At 31.3% G+C, this 20,699-nt stretch overlaps 2 protein-coding genes across 4 annotated transcripts; one reads left to right on the top strand and one right to left on the bottom strand.

Moving 5' to 3' along the window:
- Window positions 1-475: 475 nt before the first annotated feature.
- On the top strand, window positions 476-7,674 carry LOC137831160 (uncharacterized). 2 transcript variants are annotated; one of them, XM_068638732.1, is made up of 11 exons: window positions 476-960; window positions 1,684-1,805; window positions 1,890-2,041; window positions 3,496-3,577; window positions 3,669-3,705; window positions 4,683-4,927; window positions 5,411-5,653; window positions 5,812-5,913; window positions 6,055-6,105; window positions 6,359-6,421; window positions 7,185-7,674. In XM_068638732.1, the coding sequence occupies exons 1-10, from the start codon at window positions 780-782 to the stop codon at window positions 6,389-6,391; spliced, it is 1,248 nt and encodes a 415-aa protein (XP_068494833.1). In that variant the 5' UTR covers window positions 476-779; the 3' UTR covers window positions 6,392-6,421; window positions 7,185-7,674. The 2 variants fall into 2 exon arrangements, with proteins under 2 accessions (XP_068494833.1, XP_068494832.1); XM_068638731.1 differs by having other exon boundaries at window positions 514-960; window positions 6,337-6,421.
- Window positions 7,675-13,587: 5,913 nt separating this feature from the next.
- LOC137831161 (protein METABOLIC NETWORK MODULATOR 1) lies at window positions 13,588-18,709 on the bottom strand. 2 transcript variants are annotated; one of them, XM_068638733.1, is made up of 4 exons: window positions 18,525-18,709; window positions 18,007-18,040; window positions 14,180-15,400; window positions 13,588-14,032 (listed from the first exon to the last, which is right to left on the bottom strand). In XM_068638733.1, the coding sequence occupies exons 3-4, from the start codon at window positions 15,371-15,373 to the stop codon at window positions 13,895-13,897; spliced, it is 1,332 nt and encodes a 443-aa protein (XP_068494834.1). In that variant the 5' UTR covers window positions 15,374-15,400; window positions 18,007-18,040; window positions 18,525-18,709; the 3' UTR covers window positions 13,588-13,894. The 2 variants fall into 2 exon arrangements, with proteins under 2 accessions (XP_068494834.1, XP_068494835.1); XM_068638734.1 differs by having other exon boundaries at window positions 18,020-18,040; window positions 18,525-18,691.
- Window positions 18,710-20,699: the final 1,990 nt, after the last annotated feature.

Genomic DNA, 20,699 nt, shown 5'->3' with positions numbered 1-20,699 from the left:
TTCCTCTTCCAGTTTTGGAAATTCGAAATTCACAAAATATATTTTAAAAATCAAAAAAATTATTTCGTAAATTTAGAATGAAAAAATAAATTTTAAAAAAAGTTAAGAATACAAAATCTTTTATATTTTGAAATAAAATTTTCAAAATTAAAAAATGTGTTCTAAAAATTTAAATATGAAAATATATTCTAAAAAATAAGTTTTGGAAGTATTTTTTTATTTACATCACCTATCATTTAAGGTTATTTTTATTATTTCACATAAACAATTTCATCATTGACAAATAGGTGGATTCAAATTAATATGATGGAGTAAGAATTTGCCAAGAAACTAAACAAATATATTTTATTTTTAAAAAAATTGTTATGGTTGTGTCTATAATTACATATGAAATGTATATATATATATATATATATATATATATATATATATATATGTATGTATGTATAATAAGTAAATTATGAGATAGAAGATTGTTTCTCGAAAATAAGTGGAATTATTGTAGAAAAGAGTGGCAATGTTGGAAAGTAAAGAAGAATCCTCGTACTTAGTTTTAGGTTAGAGAAAAAGAAAAGAAAAGCAAAACATGTGATGAATGAATAGTATAAGGAACCACAACAAGAGCAACCACGTAAGCGTGTGTGTGCATCGTGCTTGTTCTTCCTCGTAACCAAACTCGTCTTTTGCAATTGCCAGATCTCTTCATCCAATTGCAACACCAGAAGAGCAGAAGAGTATAGAGAGAGAGAGAGAGAGAGAGAGAAGAGAAGAAATCGGAAATGGGTTGCAGAAACAGGGACTCATTAGCAGAGAATCATTCTTCACCTTCTTGTGATTCGCTCAGCGAGGCCTTGCTTTTTACCACCTTGTGCATCGTGGGTCTCCCTGTGGATGTTCATGTCAAGGATGGCTCTGTGTATTCTGGAATCTTCCATACCACTTCTGCTCACGCCGATTATGGTCCCTTCTTTTTCCTTTCTCATTCCTTCCTTCACACTTTTACTTCTGGGGTTTTCATCTAGGGTACCTTTCTTTGTCTTTCACTTGTTTCTGATGAAGCATTATTCATAGATCCTCAAACTGTGGATTCTTTATGGCTTCAATTGTTTTGTTCTTGGCCCAGAAAATATGATGAATTCGTTAGGAATAAATTTTGTCATCCAGTTTATTTCTTACAGCTGTAGAAGCATTTGTTTTACGTCAACTATTCATTTATTTGCTTTCCCCTGATGAGAAATCGGAAGCCCTTATGATGCATAAAAGTTAAATTTTGTTGCTATCAATAGTAATGTAGAAGACTCTAATTATATAAAACCGTTATAAAAACTTTTCTAGCTGTAATCATTCGCTACAAAAAAAAAAAAACTTTGTAAAATTAAAACTTGCCACTTTCTATTATAGGAACTGAAATTTAATGACACAACTACTGCTGTTTTAGTATTGGATCTAGGATTACTAATGAAATTGTTTAGATGAGAAGTTTAATTAACTTTTGGGGTAAGAAGAGCTTTAAATCATCTTGTTTATGATTATATAGACAGATTAAAATGGGTTATCAGCAAAGTCAGACGTTGTTTTTAATGTTTTAATTGTTAAGTTTTGGCATAAAGTTTCATCCAAGTTTTAATGAACATCTTTTGTATAACTAAGACTCATCATTCCTTTGCTTTATGCCATATCCAGGTATTGTTTTGAAGAAAGCAAGGATGACCAAGAAGGGAAAAGGCAACACCAATGTTGGAAATGAGGGTTTTGTGGATACTCTGGTGATTCTATCCAGTGATCTTGTGCAAGTTGTTGCTAAGGCAAGACTCGCACTTTGCAATGTTTCCTCATAAACTAGAGTGTAATTAACTACGTGCTTAATGTACATGTTGCTTTGTGTATAGGGAGTAATGCTTCCTGCGGATGGTGTTGGTGAAAACATAACTGGTGATGATGAAGAAGCAGTTGCACATAATGTATCTCCTGAGAGTCTAACGTGTGAGGTAGAGAATCATACAAAGCCCTTGATGGATGCAAAACAAGTTAATCAATCAAGGTACTATGGTATCTCCAATCAAATTTGTTCACATGCATGGAGAGATAACCAACATCCAACTGAAGCATTCATTTTATGTTCTTTGTTTACCTATTGCCTTCTTATCTTTTGGTTTACACTTTTTCAATGGCCAAAAAAATCCCCTCAAACACCATACACACACATCCTGGCATGCCATTGTTGAGTTCTCTACAAAAGTTGTCATTTGAATATGTGGGTGCTTTTCGGCCATTTGCTAATTTCCAATGGTTGAAACCGAAGTTAATGTGTTCAAATGTTCTCACAACTTCAATTTTCTGGTTGCTCAAGGATCCGTGGTCTTATTTATCTAGAAAAATATGTATAATTTTTGTTAAACACCAATTTTTCTATTCCTCCTTTGGCTCTTGTGTAAATTTATTCTCCTCAAGTAACCTCTACATTATGAAAATGTTGGTCATTAGCCCTTTGATTTGGACATGTTAAAGCCACATTGTTAACTAGTTGTTGAGGTGCTACCAAATGGTATTTGGGACATATTTTTATCATGATATGTGGGTTAACGTATTAAGGACAATGGGAAAGGTTCTGGGTTTCAAATTTCACTTTCATGAGAGGGAGAGACATTAAGTTGGTCATCCATTTTTGTTTTTGAAGAAAGTTAACTAAATCATGTATTTCCTGATAAGATCAAAGGAAACTAGATCAAAGGTTGTTTTATTTACTTTTAAGTTTTTTATTTTAAAAACTTATTTAAGAAACAAGTTTAAACTAGTCACCTTAAAACTGGTTTCCACATTTAGCTGCATCATACTTTAATCAATAGTTTACTGCGTGGAAAACCCTTCTTTGTAGAAAGTTAGAAACTAAGTTTATAATCTTCATAGGCTGATATTTCCTCCTTTTTTACCTATTTGAAGCATTACGCTCTGTTCGTTTTCATTTGGAAATGGACATTGAAGTACACCATATTTGCATAAGCTAGATATATATTTTGTGAATATGATTTTGCTTAACTTATTTCAGTAATGTTCTAGAGTCCATCCTTACATGCTCTTCAATGTCCCCTGCAACTAAGATCCTTTTAAGGAGAAGAAACAAAAGAAATGGACTTTTAACTACATAAATGTGGGGATAACTCTACTTTTTCAAAGATAAAAACTTAAATTATGACAGAGATATACATTATTGCAATTGTGGGTATAACTCTATTTTCAATGATAAAAACTTAAATTATGATAGACTAATATACATTATTGCAATTGTATTTGTATTATATAATTATATGATGTTAACTATTAAGATTTTTCTTTCTGGAGTAAAATTAGCTTGCCACTAATGGATGGTTATGATTCCAGTTTTTTTAACTATCTTAATATGAGAATTTGCATTTGCTAGAAAAGGTATTGTAGAAATACAAATTTATGCAATTATTTTATTTTATTTTTGGGTTTCTGCCAATTTTTGTTTTACAGACAAGTCGAAGATGACAAGTCAAACTTAAAAGGGAAAGCTGATGACCACAGGCAGAAGTCTGAGGTTTTTAATGGAAAAAGTGTATGTAGACAGACATATGCATATTGAGCAGGATTTCCATAAATTTTGATGGTTTGAATTTTTTTAATTCTAAAGCTCTGATTTTCCACAGGATGAAAAGATTCAAAGCCTCAATTCAAGACATGAAAGTGAGTTAGATTTCTCCAAAATCTACTGTATGCAAAATTATGCTTAGCCACTGTATATTGAGATGGCATGCTATAATTATTCTGGATATTTGTATTGTGCACTTTAGCAATTTTTGTATGTAAAACGATGTGTGCAATAACCAAAATTGTTGTCCTGATTATGGTTTTAAAAAGCATTTCACTACTGTGATATCAGTCACAACGTCAAAATTTTGGGCTTAGCAAAAACACATTGCAACCTAATTGTGGCTGCATTTGCCCACAATTTTCCTCAATGCAAGAATTGTGACAAAACCACACCGCAACTGCAAGTTGAAATCTTGATCCTTATATCAAGATGTATGTGTGGGGTTATAACAAAGATTTAGAACTACAACTAACAGAACGAATTCTAATAAATTGATTCTTCCATGCCTTTTTCATTCAATCATGTCAAATATATAGGTTCAGCACAATACAATCATTGACTCTCGCACTTGTAGGTAACTAAAAAGGAACATAGCAAAAAGGAATGATTGCAAATGCATCACAGTTGTAACAAATTAGTTCTAGTCCAATGTTGTGAGACTATTCTAGACATAGTCAGTCAAATGTGAAGGCCTCCTTGTGCTCCTGATTGGCCTATTTATTTGGGCTGCAATGTTGATACCATGGGCCTCAAGCTCATTGCTATAAATACCGCCTGCTGAAAAAGTCACCTTTGTCCTCAATTTGAACTTTTTGTGCTTTGGCATCCTTTGCTATCTTGGTATCAGTATACCCTCTTTTTCAAAGTTCTGATTACAAAAAAAAAACATTTTACATGTCTATTTTTCTTCCAATATTTTTACATAATATCACCTTTACCGATTTAGCTAACCAAATCCTGCTAAATCTAATTTGATTTGGGCTTTAGTATAGACTGAGGATATTGCTTACATGATTCTGTTTTCTTATTCAATTCTCTTGTACTAACATTACAGCTTATACATTTATAGGCCAACAGGTAGCTGTTGAGCATGGAGGCACAGACAGGACATCAAATCCATCCAATAACGGATTATTCTGCAATAGTGCTCCAGCATCTGTTAAAGCCAATGATTGGGTTAGTGAAAGGTCTGCTTCAGCAGAGTCTATCTCTACAAATTCAACCCAAGGCGTGGATCTCATCACCGAGTCACATCCAGCAAGGTCCATTGAAATATCTGCTCCAAGGAGTACAGATTCTACCAGAAATACTAAGGTAAATAAATCAGTTTAACTTCCATTAAAAGCTTCTAGCCTAACAGTTCCGGATAAAAAGAAAAAATGTAGGTGGGGCATTTATATGTCATTGTAAATCATATCAAATGCATTTTTGTTTCTTATTGGATAAAATTTTTTTAAGTGGGCTTCAATTTGGAAGCTTATCTGTTGATATGGATCATCCACCGGAACTTCACAAATCATATAATTCATCTCTGAAGTACTTTGTTAGTTACATTATTTCTAAACATTTTGATTAGTGGTGATCCATTGTTTTTTCATGTTTTGTTCCTTAGCTAATGCCATCCACCATTTTAAAATCCTTAGCGTGTTGATTTAAATTTTCAGTGTAGTTTGTTTTGGCAAACAGCATAATAGGATTGCTAGTACCAAGTTTAAGATAATGGATAAAAAATGAATAATTTCTTTCAATCGATGTTGATATGCTTTTTAACTTCTTTTTTTCTTGACAATCATTTAGGAATTTAAGCTCAATCCAGCTGCCAAAACCTTCTCTCCATCTTTTGTGAATCCTATATCATCAGCTTCTGTGGCAAATTTGTTATACATACAAAATAGCTCTCCTGTGGTACCTGTTGCTAGTATTCAACCAGAAGTTGGATTCAACACTTTTGCTTCTCGGCCTTCAGTGCCAGTAAAGGTCGCACAGTATAGTAATTTGACAATGGGAAATGGTGGAAGTGGCTCACAGTTTTCACCACCTGTATGTATAAATAAATTTTCTGATATTTTATCTCATATGCATCTGTGCCTGCATGAGCATGTCTATTTCATGCCAAATGTCTTAAATGGAGGAAAAATCTAAATCCATATATTACTCAGTACTCATTCTAGTTAATCTGACCATTTCTTTGGCAACAGATTATTGCACATGTGCCACATAGAAACCAACCCCTCCGGTATCCTACACATTACACTCCTGTTTTGTCTGAACCTGCTTATATGCAACCAAGCTCTCCTGCTGTAAGTACGAAAAGATCTATGTTCCATCTATCTAATTTGATTTTTCTTTTGTAAATTCTAATAATTGGTTTAGAAGATAATCAGTATTTATATGCTGAAGAATCAACCACATGCAAGCTAACATTTTTTTTCTGAATGCAGGTAATGGTTGGACGTTCCCCCCAGTTGGTATATGTTCAGCCACTTTCCCATGTAAGATAGCATGCTCTGTAACTTTTGGAAGTTTCTTCAATTTGTCAAAGTTAAAGAAAGTTAACTCAAAATTGGAATAAATTAATTACATAGATGTTAAAAAACACTAAGGATTTAATATTTACATGGTCAGTAAAATTCAAATTGTAACTATTTTTTCCCTCTAGAAATGTTTATTAGAGTTTTAACCATATTAGCTTAGTCATTTTACACTTTTACTTATGATTGAAGGATTTATTTCATGGAACAACAGCCGTTGCACCCGTATCGGCTCGCCCTCTGTTGAATCATCATGTACCATTTCCAAAGCAGCAAGGTAAAATCTTAATTTTGTTATAAAAAAGAGTTGTTTATTGCATTATCTTGTTGTTTTTCAGCCCTTGTCAAGGATTGCTTTCTTAGCTATGCTTGTAGATACGCAGTCAAAGATCCAATTGTTATTACTGTCATCTTTATAAAGCTCGTTAGTTACATGGTGAATGAATAACTAACATTTTGACATGAACTCAATAATATCTTAACTTCTCTGTTGGGTTTTACTAATGAGATTAAAAGGGCACTTATTATGTATACTTAAAAAATACTTTAATGGAAAGTACTACATTTAATATATTGGAAACTCGGTACTTTTCATTTTTTGAATCTTTAACAAGTGTTCTAGGACACTCCTTAACCTTTTTTCTTTTTGACACCATAGTAGTAATTGAAACTATGCTTATGCTAGAACTGTATATAATCATGTTTTGTATAAATTTCTCTATAAATGAAACTGTATACTATACACTCATAAGAAAAGAATATAAGATTTAATGAATTGAGCTTCTCTGATAAATTAAAATCAACTTACGTATTTTTTGTGGAAGCTCTCATTTAACTCTTCCAAAAACTGAAGTGCATAAACTGAATTTATAGTTTATAGGAGAAGCACAGTTCATTTATTTTCTTCTCTTGTAAGCGTTTATGAAAAAAATTGCCCAAACCAGACAATGGTTTCCTTTGCTTTTGGCATTAAAATTGAAGAATTTGGACATAATGACTTGCATTTCCTTTGTGATAATGGTTCTATTTTCCAAAAGCAGGAGGAGCAATGGGTCCAGCAATGCCAGTTTGTGTGCCCCCTCCTGTCCTAACAGGTGGACATCAGCCCTTTGCACTTCAAAGCCACATTCCCCTTCTGCAACCTGGCTTTCCTGTCACACGACCTATTTCAGTCCCAGGACCAAATGGTTTCTATGGCACTAAATTTTAGTGAAATTTTCATTCACATTCTGGTGTTAATATCCCTTTGAATGAGTTGTTGAATGAGTTGAGGCTCATTTCCCTTTTTCTTTGTTTTTCCCTAATAGATTATGCTATAAAAATTTTGTCCTCTCTTATTTGTGAGAACTGAGTGTACAGTGACTTTCAGCTGGACAATTACCTGATATTTTAGCAGTATACGTTTGAGAAGTTTTGGAAGTCCTCAAGGTTGCACCATTGGTTGATTTTATATGTTTGGACATTGATCTTGAAGGATTCATTATACAGTTATTCATATTGAATGCAAATCTCTATTTGGTTATTTATTTATACTGATCTTCTTCTCTAACAAACTAATCTTGAATGAGTTCGTTACAATCGTTAAACATTGAATATAACAAAATATAAAAATCAAATAAACCAATAGTTTGGGGAAATTGTGAGCTTTTGAGTTTTATTTTTTAATACAACTTATTAAGTTAATTGTATTCAATAAGAATGAAAGTGAAATAATTCTTTATTACACTTCTCCATTTATTCATTTTATTTAAAAATAATTATTTGTTTTGGTTCAAAGTTTAAATAATCCGAAACCACAACATTAAGTTTGAGTCCCTTTATTTATACTAAGAGATATATTTTATAATTTTTATTTAGTTTTCTCTTATCCTTTGAATCTTAATTAATATTATATAATTTTTAAAATTTGTATTTTTCTCAACTGATTTAATTCCACAAGTAAATATTTTTTCACTACTAGAAATTATTAAATAAAAATCAATTTTAGTGATTAAAATAATTAGTTACTATTTAACAAAATTAGATATCATTTTATAAAGTAAAAAAATCATTGGTATTTAAATTTTTTATTATTAATAAAAATTTATAAAGTCATTTTTAAATATGTATCTAATCGTTAACTACTAAGATTTTAGTTACTAACTATTTAGATTCTAAATTAGTCTCTATTAGCTTTTTAGAGGCTAATTTAGAAACTAAAAATTAGTAGCTAAAGCTTTGGTAGTTAGTTTAGATACAACTTCAGGAATCATTTTATAAATTTTTATTAATAATAGAAATCACTTTAAATATCAATAATTTTTTAGTTACTAAACTAATATCTAATTTAGTTAATAGAATGAGTAATTATTTTTTGTCTCTAAATTTGGTTACTATTTAATTATTTTCTTGTAGTATTTGATTAAGATTCTAGACAATTTTATTGAATATATATGTTACTATAATTGATTTTAGATAAGTTACATTCTCTCTTAATATGAGATCAAACTAACTAATTGTACATTGCCCTGGCTTCAAGGAGAGTAGGTGAAGATGTTTGTTCAGCGAAAAACTTGAAAATAAATTACGATATAAGTTGTGCCTAATCTTCTACTATACTTTATTATACTTCTTGGACGGTTGGTACATGTACTTTTATTAATTTCTGGAATGATAAATAGTGTTATACTACTTCTTTAGCAAATATTACAAGGTTATCTGATGGTGCTAGCATTCCATATACAATATCTCAGTTTTGGATAGGTTGTTATTGAAATATTCCATTGTCTTTATAACAAGTGCCTCATTTTTTTAATCATATCATGGTTAGGGAGGAACAGGATATTCCTAATTAGATTCTAGATGAGTCTGGTTGTTTCACTCTTAAATCGGCTAGGACTTTTTTCTTGGAACCAGGAGTTGCATGTGGTTGGGGTAAATTCATTTGGTTTTCATCTATTCCGCCTTCCAAAACTCTAGTACTCTTGAAAGTCATGGACGACTTCCTACAGATCAACATACATATTCAAAATAAAGGTTTGCCTATATGTTCTATGTGTACGCTTTGTGAAAAACATGAGGAATCTATTAAGCATTTATTTTTTGAATGTTCTAATGCTTTGCATGTTTGGAGTTGGGTTCGGTAGATTTTTCTTACTTCTCATTTCTCTAATGAGGATGATCTTCTTTCTTTTATTAAGATTGATGGTAGTCCTTTGGTTAAATTGATTAAGCTTGCTGGGATAACTTTTTCTATTTGGATGATATGACCTATGAGAAATTATGCTATATTTTAGGATAAGATTGAGGTTTCTATAGCTATTTCGGTAATTAATGACTTAACTTGTCTAGTGAGAAATTCGTTTAAGGCTTCAATGAATAATGATATGTTGGATTTCAACGTGATTAAGTTTTTTGGTATTATTACTCGTAGTGGTAAAGTTCTTTGTCCTCTTCCTGTTAGATGAGAGTTTCCTTCACCAGGCTGAGTTAAAATTAATACTGATGGAGCTACTAGGGGGTATCCTAGTCTTGCTACTTGTGGAAGTATTTTCCGTGGGAGTATGGGGGAGTTTAATTGGTGCTTTCTCTGTGTTTCTTGAAGTTCAGAATGCTATAGTTGCTGAGTTTTATGGAATTATACATGTTATGGAGGAAACTCAAAAGATTACTAATGTCTGGTTTGAATGTAATTCTGCCTTGGTTTGTGCTGCGTTTACTGCTATGACTAATGTTCCGTGGATGCTTCGTAATCGATGGAATACCTGTCTTAATTACTGTGGGAAAATCAAGTTTAGGATTACTCATATTTTTCATAAAGAAAATGCATGCGCTGATAAGTTTGCTAATTTAGGATTTATTCAGAGAATTATTTCATTGGTATAATAGGCTTCCATTTAGTCTGTTCTTAGAATTCTTTATGAATAGATATAGTCTACCTTTGTATCATTTTTGTTGACATATGAGTTTTGGTCTAGTCCTCCCATATTTTTATATTTTCTTTCTTTCTTCTTTCTTTAATAATACTTTTTTCATGTGATGGTAGATGAGTGTTGTTGCTTGAGGTGTCAACCTCGTTGAGATGTCAAGTTGCATAGAGATGCCTAACATGAAAACTTTTATATAAAAAAAAAGTTGTGCCTAATTTGCTTAATCAATTTATGGTTGTGTCTGCTCTCAATATTTTATCAATTGTTCATATTCAAATTACTTTATAGACTAAGGGTTAAGAATTGCTTAAGTTAAGAAAATAAACTAATTTGTGTCACACGAGGTTAGACTTTAAGCAAATGTTGACAAAACTAGGATAGTATAAGGTCAATCTTTGTAGATATCACATGTTAGTTTTTGTAAACATTGTCTAATAAGTTCAATTTTTGTAAATACTATTTGATAAGGTTAGAGGTCAGTTTTTTAGACATTCTCAAGAGTGATGGTGATGAGAGATTGCTTGCTTTGTGAATTTGGAAGTATTTAACATCTTCCATAAAGGGAACCAAAAGAAATTCACTTTCATAAATATAACAACATCTTTGGGAAATTCAGGAGCAAATCCATTAGTGTTGGAAATGCTCTTTGGACATATTTCTCGAGGCCAAAACATGTACAGTAATGAAAAATAGGATGATCTTCGAGTTGATATCTTATCTCTTCTAGGATTGGATTTAGTCTATGCTTCTTAGCGTTGCTTTGTTTTTTTTTTTTTCTTTTTTGAGTTCTATTCCTTTTATAAAAAAAATGAAATATTTTCGAAAACTTTTCTTCTCGAAGATTAAGAACAATATCAATAATTGTTGACTTGATGTATGGTAGGAAAATTATTTAAAAGCATCATAAATGTGCCTTTGACTTACAAATATTGAAATCAAGTATTTGCAACAATAGTTTACTACAAAATGACAGATTTTAAGAGTCGGGCATACATTGGCGAAACACATCCCTGCACCACTGTAATTATTTTTATGGGTTTGCAATGTGGTGAGTTCTGACTTCTGGTGGCATTTTTGTTTGTTATAGTTGTGCATCAATTTTCAAACCTATGTTTTTAACATAATGCATGTAAAGAAGATGGAAAATTTGGAACAAAACTAGAAAAAAAATGAATTTAGATTCAATAAAGAAATAGTTTTGCAGAGATTAATCAAAATATAAATAAAAAGACAAAGAAAAATATGAGAATGGGGATGTGTATCTATAGGAAATAGAAAATGAAGGGAGAAAAGGAAGTGGGGGCTTGGAATACTTATTTTAAGAAATGTTGTAACTGATAATTTTATAGGAATAAGTTATTAAAATGATAAGAGAAGTTATTAAATTTATAATGATGATTTTTTTAAGGATAAAATTAAGTTTTTTTTTTATTAAATTGATATATTAAACTAATTCTTATTTCTTCATGGATAAAATTGGAAAAAAAATTGTATACACTAAAAAACAATTATGAGAAAAATCTTGGTTATATATTGTTATAGATGATAAAATGATAAGAATTTATGTATAATAAAAAGAGGGAATCTTTTATTGATGTTATAGATTATAGAAGTAAAACTTATTTTTTTTTAAAATAAATTAATAAAATTTCCTTAAATATTATTTGAAAAATAACTTAGATTAAAAATCACAAGTTGACAACCTTTTTCTGGATTTTAGACCATCAATGTAGAGGATTTCATTTCACACCCCAATTTCTCTTATACATCTATAAATATTACAATTCCTACTTTGCCCTTATTATAAGAAAACGTTTTCTAATTGTACATTCAATAAGACTGTGTAACTTAAATAGGTTTCTAGATTTGGAAGTCACTTACTTTCAGATTACACCATCTGAAAGCTTCTCTTCCAAAAAAAACAATTTCAGATTTCACAGAGAGTGAAGAAAAGAAATTTAAATTGCTACATCATCTAACGGGTAATAATACATATATAATCCAAAATTTTTATACAACCATATTATAACTCCAAATATTATTATTTTAATATTTTTTCATATCATTAATTACAAATTTATCCTTAATTATATATATATATATATTTATTTTTAAATCTATCATATCATAATTGTATACGACTCTTGGAGTTCTCAACCTATCATTTTTCATAAACTAATAAGAAATATGAAATAATATAGTAATTAATAAGATTAATCTAATTGATGAGGATCAGATTGGTATTCTACAAAGACCTAAGTTCTTGTTGTTGATATACATACATTGATGAAGAAGTTCCAACTATCTTTACTGTCTATTCATATAGAAATGTAAAATATACTAATAACATATAAAATATTTATTTTTAAATTTTATTATGATATCTAAAAATGTATTTCTTAATGTAAAGATATTATGGAATATAATATAAGCTTGTTATTCCTCATTTCAATAGAACTTGATGAAAAAATTATAAACTATATAAAGACATTGAAATAAATAATATTAGAAGTACAAGAAAAATGCATGAGATATGAACACGAGAAAGAAAATTTATCTACGCAATGTGAGTAATTTGCATAATGTGACGTTGCAAAGTATGTTTAGGCTACTTTTTTTTGTAACCTTGTTCCATACTTTAGGAAATTAAGGAATATTATTTTGTTCTAACAGGAAAATCTTATAAGAACTCATAATGTCAGAAAAATATATTACTTTTTTTAACTTATGATTAAATCCGGTGAAAGCATCTAAAATGTGATGATCAAATATAAGATATAAATTATTTTGTTAAATGTGCTAACCTAATATAAGATATTAATTTTTTAAAAATGCTTTTTTAAATGTAAGCATAATACTAATGTAAAGATGAAATTTAGTTATTTAAAGTCTTACTTACCAGTACCTTTAAAATATTAATTAAGGAATCAACCAATAAATAAAATTATTTTTCAAGTTGCATTAGAAATCATAGAAGAAAGGATATTACATTTTTAATTGTGATTCCTTAACCATGTGCGTTGAAACAATGATTAGCATTTTTATTTTATTTTAAATAGGGATATATGTGAAAAGAGGCTTCAAATATGTAAAAACTCAATGGTTTAAAAGAGAAGACTCTAATTTAATTGCGCATATATAATGTATGCATCACCAAAGCCCCTCTCTAACCAAGACATAGAGACAGTTTCCTTTAGGCTATGTTTGGATAAAAGTTGAAAATGTGATTCTGGAATTCTCAAATTCCAAAGCAAAATGAAGTTTTGAGCTTCCCCAAATGGAATCCAAACATCCACTTAATGCATCAACCAAATAGACATCACAGTAAAAACAATAAGTTTTTTTTACTTTAATAATGATTAAAACTAAACTTCTAATTAACTGGAATTATCTAGCACAAGCACCTTGGAGCTCAAGGAACAAAACGATCACAGAATACACAATGCTGTTTCAAATCAAAAACTAGAAGCGCAAGAATGACAATACAGTATGTAATAACATATGTAATAATAGAACAACTAAGCACACAATACAATTAACTGCCTCATAAAATGGCTTGAAACATTTAATTGAAGTTTTGGAAAATATTTGATTTGCTAAGTAATTAACATCCGACTTGAAGGAATGGTCTCTAACTTTCAAAACAAGTAATTAATTATAGCTATCACAAGCTACCTTCACCAAATTCAATGAGGCTTGCAAGTTTGAAAATGTTTAGCATCCTTCAGATTAGAACTAAAAGCTAAATATTTCACCATGACAGATATTTTACCTACTTATGACAGATAAACCTGGTAGCACAATTGCCACTAATGATAAAATTTATAAACCAGATTCAGTGCTCAGAAAGGCTTTGTTGATTGAATAGTTCCACCATCTTCAAGTCCAGTTCCTAAATTCCTTATCTCATCCAACTTGTTACCAGATTCTAGCTCTGCTGCTTTGGATGCCTGGTCCTCCGTATTGTCATGTTGCAAAACCTTGTTAAATTATAGTGCATTAATACATCTGTCACAATTTAGGTACATAACAACTAAAGGGTAATAAAGTGCCGGTTTCTTCCATCACCTCTAGTTCCCCACTTACAAGCCTAACAAATATAAAATAGGTTAAATCCTTTGTTTTACCTGAAAAAGCTCAGTCACTCTGCCAGTTTCGGTGTAGTCCGAAGGTTTGGGAGCAGATGTTGAGCTTTCCTGAGGACAAGACTGTACAGCTTGCAGTGGCTTAATCAAGATGGGTTGATCGATGTCATTAACTTTGTCTTCACAAGTATCGCTTGGATCCTTCTCTACCGTATTACCACCTGACTTGCAGTTGTCAGTCTCAGTATCCACGGCATCTGATGGATCTTGGATCCTCTTGACAACTTCAGTAACCAGATGCTCAAAAGGCATGCCAGGCATTCTCATAGATTTGGCTTCATCTTCATTCACCACATTAGATGAAGATTGATTAAGTGGTGGAGCACTTTCACTTTGCATGCCGGTTGACAACAAGTTCTGACTAGTTTGAGTGTGAGATACGAGTGAAGGGTTTCCATCTACAGGAATTTCTTTGGCAGAAATCACTCCACTCCCTAGAGAAACTTGGGTCTTGGCTTGTGATGGTTGATTAGAAACTGGCACCCCGTTTGCAAAATTATTAGGTTGGAGCAATACAGGCACCACATTACCTCTGGGTAGTTGATGAATGATCGGCCCAGGCACAGAAGGCACATTTTTTCCGGAAGAGGCTACCATGTTACTAGAACTAACAGCTCCTCTAGGTATCTGAGGGACAGATGGTGAGCCATTCATTGCGAGAGGTTCAACCCTATGAACATTCACTGACTGTTCATTCCTTTCCTTTGGGAGAGGAGTTTGAAACTGAGTAGCTCTTGAAGGGAAAGGAACCTCATTTCTTTGGATCATTGGAACACTAGGAGCAACATCATTTTCAGGTGAGATAGGAACGTATCGTCCAGGCTTGAAGACCAATCCCCTCAAAGTAGTATCAGAATCACCAACTCTAACACTAAGCAAATATCCAGCATCAAATACAGCCTCAATTACACCAGAAACTAGTTGGCCCACCATCGCATTATTTGAATGATTCTCTTGACCCCTTTGAAGCTGTTGACTTCCATTAACTGCTTCAAATCCAGGAGGCACAGGAGTTTGTTCAGCACGAACAGGATTCGGCCTTTTATTTTGACTAAGTAGGATATAGGAACTCTCCTCCGAATCTGGCTTTGGGTATTTCCGTGGACGACCACGCTTGCGCTTCAAAGGAACATCTCCTGAACCATCTGGAGTGTTATTTTGGTTTTGTTGGTCCATCTTTGGTAAGTTCCGTTACTCTGGTATCTACATAAAGATAAAAAAAAAATTTGTATAAGCTACCAAAACAAAAGCAGAAACAGTTTATAGCCCACTTGGAGCATATTCAATCTCAGGATGATAGGATTGTAATTTTCTCAATAACTAAAAAAATTTGATTTTGCTTCTTGATAGTGATTAACCTGCCTCCTCAAAACACTTGAATCATAAAACTATTATGACCTATGAAGCACGAACATAAACATAAATACCAGACACGACATCAAAATAGAGGTTTTCATTCAAATTGTTTTTAAATTTTTATTTATGGCCCACCCCAAGTCCATTTCTCTTTTATATTTTTTAATTTTCTCTCATTTCCTCCATGGGCAGACCATGACCACCACTAACTAGGTCACACGTAAGGTGGCCAACATTTGAAATCCACCACACCATCCTAATATCATGGTGGTAAATTAAATTTTTGTCATCTACCATGGCACTTCCATCTGATAACACTAGATATACCTTATAATTTTATTTGAAGACTTATGGTCAAGTTGTTTTATCTATTTCTAGTTTAAAATTATTACACTACACTATATATTTACGTTATTTTTTCCTTGTCTCTAAATCTTATGATTTAATAAACATTATGATTTACAATTCAATAATTAGCTTGGCGATTCATGATTTGAATCTCAATTTGATAACCTTGGTTGGTCCAAGTGCCTTAATCAATTTTCAATAATCTTTTCCTCTGCAGGTATCACACCAATATCTATTCATATATATAATTATTTATTTTCTTGTCCGGTGCTGTGGAACAACACATTCATCTTTGCATACTATTTCTTTTACTCGCACTCTTTTGCTGCTATTATCCTCTCAAACCCTAAATCACCAACGATGATTGCAACATTAAATTCATTTTGAACTTTTGTTACATGGAATTAACATTTTATTCGCATTTATTTAAGTGAAGAGATCATATTCCTAGTCCATAATATACGATGATGATGATACGCAACCTAATCACCTGACATTAGCAGCAAGCTATACCTAAATTTCAGAAAATTCACTCCTCGTATAAAGTTTTAAAAAAAAATCCATGATGTACAAAAGAAAATGACCCTTGAATAAGAAATATAAGATAGTGCATCAAAATATTTCATTTCTTCAATCCCAAATTAACAAATACTCGTTACTCTCAATTACCTCACCCACCCAAATAGGACACAGAAGTATGCCCACAGTTTCTAAAGAGTGATAGTGGAAATTATTCTATAATGCATAAAACTCAAAAACCTTAAAATATAGTAGGTTATGCAGTTACTTTGTAAATAAAACATTGAATTAGGAAAAAACTCTTGACTTTTTTCATAATAGCATAGTATTGATTAAGATACATGAAAGTGGCAGTTGTTTATGCATACAAAGAGATCACAGAAATATGAAAATAAATCAAACTATTTTCAAAGCAGGAATAGGGGAGAATTAAAAATAATCTATACACCAATATAGAAGTATAATAGGTAAAAAAATCTGTTTTATATCCATTTAGATGGTTAAAAATAATAGAAAAATCCCCGATGAAATTTTACTTATTTGGAATGAAATTTGAAAATAAACATCATAGCTAAAAGAAGTTCGTCGTCACATGTAAAGAGAATTTTTTTTTCAGCTATTTATTATCTCATTATCTGTCTCATGAGATGTCAATGACAGCAAAACTTAAAGGAAACTTAGCAGGAACTTAATGATTAAAACTGATTTTTAAATCATAATACTGTAGCTGAAATTTCTAATACATAAAATGGTTGAGCCACAGAAAAGGATGGTAATATTCTTGATCCTTTTTACCAGTAAACCCAATGAGACAGAATGTGCAAAACATATTCTGGCTACAAATTTTAGATATCCATACAGATCCAGTGAAAATTTTGAACTCACGGTGTTTAGGTGAAATAATCTAAAATTGTCAAACTGATGTTTTATTTTTATTTACTTTTCACTCTAACCAAATAATGAAAAAAAAATCATTTCCTCTCATTCCTTCCTAATTCCATCAATCTAATCAACTCTAAAATTCCACTTTAATTCATCTCAATTTCTATCCTCCTTATTTCATTCCATTCTATTTTTTTCTTCCCCATTTAAATGAGCACCCAAACAAAGTGAAAAGAAGCTTCATAGACGTACATGATAATATAGTTAATCAAAGGCAGATAGAATCCATATTTCAACTGTGAGTATGTTTCTGAACAAGGTCTCAGCACAGACAGTTAAAATATGACAAAAAGGGTAGGGTTGTTAATTTTTTTTAGAATGGATAATACTGTTAAAGTTCTAAATTCAATTGTCACTCAACTAGAAGAAGAGCTCCTCTCCAAGTCCCCCAAAACATAACAAAAAGACAAGGTTCAAGCAATAGAACAGTAAACATTAAACAGGCAATTTTTACAAGAGCAAGCCAGACAATAAAAAGTGATTGGGGATACAACATAGCCCAAATAAAAATCAACTCAATATGATAGCATGAAACACTAAAAGAGAAAATTTAAGGTATTAAATTATAACACCAAAGCACACAAATGGTCAATCATTAGAAAAATAAATCAAATTGCAAGGGAACAAAGTTTTTGGCATCAAACCTCTTTCACTAACCTTGGCAGCAAAAACGAACACCTGCAGAAAAAAAAAACCCTTATATCCATGAAGCACAAGCCAATTAACTCTAAAACATGCTGATGAAAAAATAAAACATATAAAAACAATGCAACAACACCGAAGAATTAGATATTCAAAATATAACAAGTTTTTCCTTTTCCATTTCATCTTTTCCTTCCGGAAACCAATCAAAACTTCAGCTCAGGAAAAACAAAAAACAAAAACATGAATTTGATCGAAAACGAAAAAAAAAATCCCATTACCCTTAGACGGTTACTCCACAATCCAAGGGTTTAACCTCTCCCAGAGGAAACAAAATCAATTTTTTCCATCCCCATTTCATATTTTTCTTCAATTTCCAAAACCAAAAGTAAAAAACACACCCCAGAAAAACCCCTCGCATGGGTTCGACCCAAAACACACACACAAAAAGTGAAAAACCAACATGCAAAAGCTAAATTGATGAAATTTTGAGACAGAAAGGGAATGAGAGAGAGATTACCGTGTTGGGAACAACAAGATGCCGTTGAGATTCAGATTGGAGACTTGAGATTCAATTGTGCAGAAGGCGCACAAAGAAGAAGAAGGAGAAAGTGGAAGCTATTTAGACGGAGAGAGCGAGGTGGTGCAGTGTAAGAGAAGTGCACAGTCACACACGAACGCACGCACACGGGGTGCTACCGTACCAGGCTGTTATAGAATGTCTCATCACGGTACATTAATAATCTGACACGTGTAATAGATGGCGCAATGCGGTGCTGACTTTCCTCTTCTGGTGGTGATGAGTTTGATTCTATAATAAAAAATTAAAAACATAGGCAATAAACAAAAAAGACAAATGTATATGCGTTAATATTTTCTTTTTTCTATTATTAAACAAAATTTGTTTCAATTTTTATTAAATAATAAATGAGATTCTTTGAATAATAAGTAAATATATCAGTTAATAAAATTCTACCAAATAAAAATTAAGTCATTAATGATTTTTTAAAATTATCAATTCAAGAAGGAATAAAAAAAAATATTTCCTTTTTCTAAATTCAAAATAAAAATATGCAGTAACATTATATTAATTCGAGTTGAGGAGGCATCTAAGGAAGAATAAAATATTGAAAATTTGTAAGAAAAGTATATATAAAGACTTATTCAAATTTATGGATTTATTCACATTCAATTTAGGTCCAATTTCAGATTATTCATTTAATTAGTTGTGATAAAAAAAATTAAACTACTTAATGAAAAAATATTTTTTGAGTCATTCAAAAGTTTAAATTTAATTGAAAAACTTTTTTATGTAACAATATTAATATTTTAAGATGACATGCTTGTTAATATATTTAAAAATTTATATCAAAAATATAATTTTTTTTATTTGTTTACATTAGAAATAAAAAAAAAATAGAGAAAGAAAAAAAAACATAAATTGAAGAAAAATATATTATTTGAACAGATAAAAAAAATGAATAATTTTTTTTATTGAGTTGAATGAAAAAGTAGGTTATAAAAACTAAATGCTTAATATTCCTTCTAATTAAAAAAAATGTAACTGAAAAACTTAATTTTTATTATATTAAATTTGTAACATAAATTTCTCTGTTAAAAAACTAAACTCGGATTCTTGCCTTTTATGAATAGAGAACAAGTTATTTGAAACTTGAAAGAATAATTTTGGAAAAAGTGAAATTAAAAATAAAATGATTTATTCCACCGTTTACCTGTAAATTATTGATGTAAGCTCGAATCAAAAACAAGTTATGGTTATGTGAAATTATATTTTGTTTTATAAGTGGATGGGCGAGCTTTATTACTAACTTGTCTCAATTGGTGTATTTTGAGATGTTGTTTTACTGGGATAAAAGGAGTTCTACATGTCATACTTTGACGATCACGAAAACATACAAAATAAGTAATCAATTTTAATCTCAAGTATTCAGAAACAACGTACCTTTTTTAGGGGTTCTCAAGTCCCTTTTAGTTATCCCTTTAACAACTTTCATTCACGAGAGTATAATCTCAATTGAAAGCATATATAACAGAAAGATCTTATGTCGGTCTACGAGCACCTTTACTCACGGTGCTAACAATAGAAGAGAATCTCGTGCACCTTTATTCATAGGTGTTTTCTACTTAATTAACAACTTTATTAACATATATATTCAATTAACAACTTGTATATTCATTAATATATAACTAACGTATGCATTATAATAACATATGATCAAACTTAATATTTTCTGTTCTTTAATTATTCTTTATCGAGCTTACCATTAAAACTGGGTCGAGCCCATGACCCGCCTTTTAGGTCCAAAGCCGAGTTGACCATAACCAAACACTTGGATTGAGGTCCCGAGCATTCCTGTCCAGTACACAAGCCCCCTAGGCTCGAGTCGAGCTTGGCTAGGCAAAGAGACTTTCTAGCATTTTGGTGGCTGACGAGACGTTTTCCCCAGCGGGTATGTGAGGTGCAGTGAATGAAGTGTTTATGAGGAGATGTCTCACCACACTTAATCGAGAGCGTACACGTGGCGGAGCATCGGCGGTGGAGAAAACCTTACCGTTTCAAATTCCACCTTTCGCATATACCCTACTAAAGTTTCACTTAGCGCCACACGGTTTCATTTCTCCTTGCTTTAGAAGCTTCTCCTCGACGCTGCCTTCTCACTCTCGTGCCTCCACC

This window comes from Phaseolus vulgaris, chromosome 6 (genome assembly GCF_000499845.2).
Source record: "Phaseolus vulgaris cultivar G19833 chromosome 6, P. vulgaris v2.0, whole genome shotgun sequence".
Classification (NCBI taxonomy): Eukaryota; Viridiplantae; Streptophyta; class Magnoliopsida; order Fabales; family Fabaceae; genus Phaseolus; species Phaseolus vulgaris.
Note: the sequence above shows the minus strand (reverse complement) of the source record. Positions and strands in the feature narration are given on the sequence as shown.